The 8380-nt window shown below is 35.9% G+C and overlaps 1 protein-coding gene across 1 annotated transcript in view; it reads right to left on the bottom strand.

Moving 5' to 3' along the window:
• The window catches only part of LOC107704254 (dmX-like protein 2), an 82434-nt gene that overhangs the window by 55337 nt on the left and 18717 nt on the right, over nucleotides 1–8380 (bottom strand). Inside the window, exons 2-5 of the mRNA XM_016507137.1 lie at nucleotides 6001–6126; nucleotides 4294–4365; nucleotides 3947–4025; nucleotides 3337–3484 (exon numbers count right to left, since the gene is read on the bottom strand). Coding sequence (XP_016362623.1) covers nucleotides 3337–3484; nucleotides 3947–4025; nucleotides 4294–4365; nucleotides 6001–6126 — 425 coding nt within the window. The remainder of the gene's footprint in view (nucleotides 1–3336; nucleotides 3485–3946; nucleotides 4026–4293; nucleotides 4366–6000; nucleotides 6127–8380) is intronic.

Genomic DNA, 8380 nt, shown 5'->3' with positions numbered 1-8380 from the left:
GCGTAATAATCAAGGAACTTTGCTGCCGTACCATGGGTGCAGCAGGCGCAATGATATTACGCAGCGCCTGAAAATAGGCTAACTTCCGTCAACATAACCAACATGACCACCTGCTTGCACAGGGAGCGTGCTGGGGACTATTTTCAGGTGCTGCGTAATATCATTGCGGGGGGTATGGGCGTGGGGGTTGTTGGGACAGATCATGATGCCGGCTCAACATCGTGATGTCTGTCAGCCATCGGCGATGGATGATGGCATCGTCTATCGGCCCAACCCTAGCGGCATTACGCAAATATTTCCACATCGTGACGTAGAGATGTGGGGGCGTGTTTGAATGAGGCGTTTTAGGCCGGTCTGGATCAGCCTTCTTTTTTAGATAGAATAAATCCATTTGTGGGCGACTTACACATGCACAATTAGCTACATAACACACTAAAGAAAAGGAAAAATAAAAATCACATCATCTGACCCCTTTAAATGGTGAAATTTGGCAGAATTTTTATGTCAGAATACATTCTCTTGACAGAGTTTATTTTTCATGCGTACGGTAAATATGCTATTTGTGGGTTTATCTCCCACAAATGTGAAAACACTGAGCCTCCCAGGCAGCATTAAGTAGAGTGGTCCACTCAGATCAGTGAATCTTTTTCCAGATCAATCTACAGTAAGTCTTTGGGGCATGGCCAGTGCTCAAAGTGGGCCGGTACTCACCGGTACACAGTACCGGCACTTCTGTATTTTAATCTTAAATGCTTTTTTGTGCGTACTGGCACTTCTCACAGTACTCAGAATAAAAGCATCAGGGTCTGGGTGATTAGTAATGGCACTATATAAATCACACTACCCAGGAGAGAGCACTACGTGAATTACCTCTCATCTGGACAAATCACGTGAATGCAAGCAGAGTCTGTCTACTTCAGGAGTTTTCAAAGTGAGGAGCACGAGAGCATGCCAGGGGAGGCGTGCAGAGTAGCAAACTAATAATTAATTATGTTTTTAAATTAATGTATCTTTAAAAGGAACTGTCTTTAGAAAAGTTTCAATGTCATTTTCATTTAATCTTTCCCATAATGCCCGATAAAGCAGTGTTTATAAGCGGAGCGCTGCTTTGATTACAGCCATTACCAGGGAAACCGCCATTTCTGCCGCTCGAAAAGCGCCCTCTGCTGACAGAGAATGAATTTGCATTTTCAATCAATCAGCCCATCTGCTGTTTCTTATATAGCCTATATTTCCCTCAGGTAAAGTGCTGCTACACATAGAGTGTAATTCTGTGGAAAACATGCGCAACGCTGACCTCATACGTCATCAGCCCGGAACTGCTTCCATGTACAACTGTTGGCGCAAGCTAGATTAAAGTGATTATTACGTTTTGAATATGGATATTTGTCTTACAAAAACGCATCGATTCGCTACAGGAGGCCTTTGTTCACCGCCCCCCCGGAGCCGTCTGAGACACTTTTTTTTAGGGATGCACCGAATGTTCGGCAACCGAAATTATTCGGCCGAAAATATAAGCGAAAAGACCAAATAAATTGTACCGAACAATGATATGACGCGATCAAATAGCAACCAGCGCAGAGTGAGAGGCGCGGAACGTTATGTTATGTTTTCTAATACACGCGTGCATTGCATGTATTCTGACAGCGCTGCACGAAGATCTGCTTGTTAACCAGGGTTCAAAGTCCAAAGCGCGAGGAAAATCTGTGCTGATACAGTTGTCATTTGCTCAGTCACATTTTTATGAATATTTACAAGGCATGTGACAATGCGATACGTACGACATATTCGTAATGAGACTCATTTATAAATCTGTTGTCAACAAAAATAAGCATTGAGGTCTTCCTGCGCGTTTCCGCCAAAATAAAAGTTGAGAAAAAGCAAGAACTCTTATCAACATTCATAAATGTTAGTATTGTAATTTTACTGTTGTTCTGTAAAATAAAATAAGTAGTAAGACAATAATAATGATAATAATCATTACAACAGCTCTGTTTTATTACATTTATTATAACATTCAAAATGATTATTTTACTAACTTATAAATTTAAAGTTAAATTGTGCTTTGTTGGTATAGTGTCTGCTAGAATGTTACAAATGTTGAGTGTTAAATATTTTTAAATTGTTGTTTTGTAATTGATTGTTTTTTTTGAAAAGCAAGACAAAACCATAAAAAGCACACTTTGGCTTTTTAATTTATGCAATAGTGAAAAAAAAATTGGCAAAATACATGGGGAAAAAAAACTTGAAAAACCATTTTTAATATAACTCCGACTGGATTCATCTGAAAGAAGAAAGTCATATACACCTAGGATGGCTCTGGGGTGAGTAAAACACAGCCTAATTTTCATTTTTGGGTGAACTAACCCTTTAATTCATCAAATGTGCTGTAACGTTCAGCAAATCAGACAAGCGACATTAAAGATTTAGTACGCAGACAAAAGTGTGGTTAAGATCTTAAGCTGCACTCACTTGCACTGCCAGACACATTTCCAGTCGTTGAGTATGAGTTCATGAGCGCTGTCATCATTCAGCTGACTGTCCTCTTCTTCTATCAGCGTGTCACTGGTTGGAGGAGCCCACAGCTGCAAACGCTCAGTCGCTGCCAAGATACGATTGCCTACATGACAATCAGATGTAATTAATTCATAACAAAAGTTTGGCTGCACGATCTAGTTTTATATTATTACTACCATTATTATTAATAATATTTCCATCATTTTATAATAGGGAAGTTATCAGAATTTTAAATTAACACAAATGGAAGTTTGGGGATTATTATTACAGTTAGTCACTGTGTTATTATGTAGTAACTAATCTAAAAAAAAACAATGCCTGCACCATTAACCACTTCAAATCTTAAACGAAATCGCACATTTTATTCTGCTTATCCAAACATAAAGAATTCAGAGTTTGCACTCAAGTCAGAGAAATATCTTCTAAATGTATTATTTACACACACACACTGTGAACACACACCCGGAGCAGTGGGCAGCCAATTATAATATTTATAATATTTTAAAGTGTTTTATTTTGATTGCTAATATTTTGTCGATTTAATTAATTATTAGATTTTCAGCTATTTTTACACCCTTTCAAATACCAATTTCAAACACCCTCGCAAACTCCAGCTTGAGAAAACCCTGGGCAATATTACACCTACATATTACATAAAAATCTTATTTAAGAAAAGTAAAAGCCTTCTTTTTCCATTATACGAACCATTTCAATAATTTAATTCATCAAATGTGCTTTAACGTTCAGTAAATCAGACAAGCGACATTAAAGATTTAGTATGCAGACAGAAGTGTGGTTAAGATCTTAAGCTGCACTCACTTGCACTGCCAGACACATTTCCAGTCGTTGAGCATCAGCTCATGAGCTCTATCATCATTCAGCTGACTGTCCTCTTCCTCTATCAGCGTGTCACTGGTTGGAGGAGCCCACAGCTGCAAACGCTCAGTCGCCGCCAAGATACGATTGCCTACATGACAAACAGATGTAATTAATATTACACACATATACATTTAACGTTACCATATACATAACAAAAGTTTGGGTGCACTTGTCTTGTTTTATATTATTATTATCATTATTACTATTAATATTTCCCTCATTTTATAATAATAGGGAAGTTATCAGAATTATAAAACAACACAAATGGAAGTTTGGGGATTATTATTATTATGGTTAGTCACTGTGTTATTATGCAGTAACCAGTCTAAGCAACCTGCACAACCTACCACTATCATTTACCATTTATCAAATCTCAAGTTTCACATTTTATTCTGCTTATTCAAACATAAATAATCCAGAGTTTGCACTTAAGTCAGAGAAACATCTCCTAAATGTATTATTTAATCAGAAGACTCAAACAGAGTTGAAAAAAGGGAACTACTGAAAACATTTAGTTCATTCACAGACAAAGTGTATATTTCAAACAAACCTTGAGGGTCCCAGGCCAGATTGTAGGTTATAGCATTGAGAAAGAACTGACCAGTCTTCTGCCATTGGTAATTCAGTTGCTTTAAAAAATTAAAAGAATTTAAATAAATATTTTTTTTACACTAAATAATTAAATTACATCAATGATGAATAATTCTTAAAAATAATTAATAAAGAGTTTTTGGTAAAACATGACTATTCAGTTAAGTGTTCTCAGGAAAATATAGAAAGCATATATATATATATTATATTTGGGTAAATTACTAAAGTTGTCAAAATGTCCATAGTAATCTTTATTATCATAGTCTCTCTGATCGAAGATCCACTGTCCTCCAGTGCAAAACTCACCTTGTGACGTTTGTTTGGGTTGGAAGCAATCGGTTCAAAAATACAAACGGTATTTCCATAAGACGCAGCAATCTACAAAATAAATCATTATTTACAAATTATTTATAATGAACATAATCATAAAAGAGCAGTTCCACCATTAGAAAGGAGAAACTGTGAACACAAAATCATGTCAAAAACACAATCAGTGAACATAACTGGATATATCTCTTCATTTATCCATGTTCGTACTGTCAGGAGTGAGTTGTGGCTTATCAGATCCACAAACACATAATGTCTACTCATCAGTGACTGATGCCTGTGTCTGGAATGTGGTTGCAACAGACATATATTTTATATGTTTTGCTACATTTCTCTCTTCCATCCCAGGCTTAAAAACAATTTGCAAGTTGACTCCCCCAAAACGTGTGGAGCTGTCCAAACACTGCTCTTTTAGATGAAGCACTCCAACCAGCCTGGGCAGGACTTTCTTTTTGTCCATCTAGAACAGATGGCCAAAGTGCAACTCCATTTGGTGAAGCTAATGATGCAGCATCTAAATGATAGCAATTGGTATACTATCTGACTATATACTACAAGACTGCAAAACTTAAATTAACATTTATACAACATTTACTCAAAATCAAAATGTTCATCACCGATTTACATGTTTGTTGGTATATTTTGAAATAAGCAAGAGCACTTCTGTTAATTGGCCAGCTAATAATTTCAATTTGGCTGAATCAAAAGCTGATATTTTGATTTAGTAATGTCTACTCTAGTTATCATCACTTGTAATGCGTACTCGGTTTAAGTGTTTGGTACTGTACAACATTATGTTTTGACCTTACGTAGCATTGCTTTGTTTCATAATTGAAATACGTTACAGAACTATTTCTTTACAGTAGCACTGTCTATGCTTTTTTTGTTATTTATATTTCAGGAATATTTTTCAAGATGTTGATGTATGTAAATTTATTCCAATGTAAGAATCACAGGCTATGTGGCAGATACAGATTCAACATTCAACAAATACAATAAATACAAACATTTTATAAAATTAAACTTAAAAAAAAAAACTATTTTAAAGACTATTTAAATATACTTGTGATAAAATTGTGAACATTTTTTTGGGGTCTATCTTAAGTAAGTCCTTCAAAGTTTAAAAGATACAAATTGTTGTCTCATTATGCTGTCATTAAAAACTAGGCAGACCAAAAAGATGGTTTACAGACAAGTTAGTGCTACAACATTGACGAGGTGTGCTCTGATTGGCCAGCTATCCAGTGCGTTGTGATTGGCCTTCAACAAGAAGTTTAACATTTATCAATTATTCAGATTATGATTCTACATGCATGCAATTAAATTTACTGAATATGATTTACATAAATGTACACTTTATTTATTCTGTAAATTACTGTAAGACTGTGCCAACAATTTAAGATTGACATATGACTATAAATGAGTATATAATTGTATGTAGACTTTTGCATGAACAGTACTGATTATCTTTCATAAACAAAAGGAGACAGACATATTTTTCAACCGAGATCTGTTTTTTTTAACTTTATGAGTTTATAGATAATTTCACACACACACACACACACACACACACTTTTTTCTATTCATCAAAGAATCCTAAACAGTATTTCTCCTTTGTTCAGCGCTTTGTATTAAAGGTCTGCGCTAAGCATTAATGTAAATGTAAGAAGTGTAGTATGGTCTTACCCGGCCAAGCTGCTGAGAGCACTCCACACAGCCCACCTGGATGTTTCCATTCTGAGCTCCAGGAATAATTTGAACACACTCAAAATCACTTGCAAGGATCACGATATCACAGCCTGAGCCATAGGCCTAAAGAAACAGAAATCACTCAATTAAACTCTCAGTTAAACTTCTTCAACAAGAAGTTTAACATTTATCAATTATTCAGATTATGATTCTACATGCATGCAATTAAATTTACTGAATATGATTTACATAAATGTACACTTTATTTATTCTGTAAATTACTGTAAGACTGTGCCAACAATTTAAGATTGACATATGACTATAAATGAGTATATAATTGTATGTAGACTTTTGCATGAACAGTACTGATTATCTTTCATAAACAAAAGGAGACAGACATATTTTTCAACCGAGATCTGTTTTTTTTAACTTTATGAGTTTATAGATAATTTCACACACACACACACACACACACACTTTTTTCTATTCATCAAAGAATCCTAAAGAAAAAAAAAGTGTGACAGATTCAACAAAAATATTAAACTGTCTGAAAATGAATGTTTCTTTCTTTCTTCAGAAAACATGAATCACAGGAATAAATTACATTTAAAAAATATTAAAATAGAATAAAAAATTATTACTAATTTACTGTATTTTTGATCAAATTAATACAGCCTTGGTGACCATAAAATACTTAAAAAAAAAAAAAAACCAACCCTAAACTTCTGAATGCCCGACTGGGAATCATTAAAAAAAATGGGGAACTGAATTTTCTCTTCCTTATTTTGTAGTTTAATTGTTATTAATATGCCCCTTTTAATGTTCACTTTCGAGTTTTGTTGTTTTTATTTTGGCTGCGGTTCAAGTGAAACTGCTTTGGCAATGTAGCAATGTGTGTCATAAGACAACTGAGAAAGAGTAACGATTCAGAAGGGTCATATTCACACACTTACATAACATTTACATTGATACTGTAATTATACCATCTAAACACAATGTGTTGTGACAATTCATTGTTGTGGTAAAAATACAAAATTACAGAGTTAAGCAACAGCAACAAGATTGTAATGCTCTGCATAGAGTGGGGAAGTAAACATCTAAACAGTGTTGGACTCTAAACAGATAAGCCCATTTGATGAGCTACATATGCTTACTGATGCATCCTTTTTTGTTTTTGTTTTCTGGGTTACATTTCCTCCTAGCACAGATCTACTGCACATGCTCAGTTCAGCATTTTTGGTCATGTTTGGATTAGCACAACACTACTCAATGTTATTGCAGAAATGTAGAAATTGTTCTATACATAAAATATCTGGATTATCTGCTACAAATGTCAAAATGTACAGTGCACAACAGAACACACTACCCTGATTAGTGTGACCCACAAGGCAATGCACTCAACATTATATGTCTAATGTGACGACTTCTGCATCCCAATTCGTCTGCTTATACTATTCCTTTAAAACTATATAGCCTACTTTTGAGTGTGTAGCAGAAAAGTAGGCAACATTTGGGATAGTGCTGGGCGGTATACCGGTTCATACCGAATACCGGTGTTTATTTTTGTTATGATATGAATTTTTAAAATACCGCAATATGTCGCTGTATGTCGCTTAAACAACGTTCGGAACACGACACTGTTTGAGAGGGGTCCCTTTTCACTGTTGCACTGTGGTGAGGGAACAGCTGTATGTGTTACTAAGCATGAAAGTTCCGAAACTGAAGCTGTAGAACTAATAGAACGTGATGACACAGAAGAACTCATCCACAATATCCGTATTGACCGCCACAAATATCCACCGCCCCCTGCCATCAGCTCCCGCGTCTCACACACACGAGCGCGACTTTAGCACTAGATTTAGCAACTTTCAGACCCTTTTAGCGTTTTTTTCCATAGAATATTCATACTGACAAACCTAGCGACTTTTTGGATAAACCTTAGCTATGGTTCAGTTGGAAGATTTCGCAGTGCTGTCCCGCGAACGCGAGGTCTGACTTTCCCAGAGATGTGTCACCTCTCTCGGCGTCTGTTCTGTGCAGTGAGCGGCAGAGAAGCAGCACATTCAGTTGGCCGCACCGCAGCCGACTCGTCAATAAATGAGTACAAAACAGCATTTCCTAGCACCTGTCGCTTACTGATTGTTTGGAATTATAAATATGAGCATAGTTCGTCTGTTAATATCACATGCACTTTTTTGTTTGTTATATTTTTTAGTTTGTTACTCAGACGCAGGCAGTGCGCTGCATGAGACAAAAAAGTAATATAGCCAACACAACCGCATAGCCGCTCTTTAGTGTACATGCATGTTGATTTTATCAGACGATACCGTGATTATAAATGAGAGTGACTCCTGGTTAACATGTATTAAAAGGGGTC

This window comes from Sinocyclocheilus anshuiensis, unplaced genomic scaffold (genome assembly GCF_001515605.1).
Source record: "Sinocyclocheilus anshuiensis isolate Anshui unplaced genomic scaffold, SAMN03320099.WGS_v1.1 scaffold863, whole genome shotgun sequence".
NCBI classification, from domain to species: domain Eukaryota; kingdom Metazoa; phylum Chordata; class Actinopteri; order Cypriniformes; family Cyprinidae; genus Sinocyclocheilus; species Sinocyclocheilus anshuiensis.
This window is presented reverse-complemented; position numbering and strand designations above follow the sequence as displayed.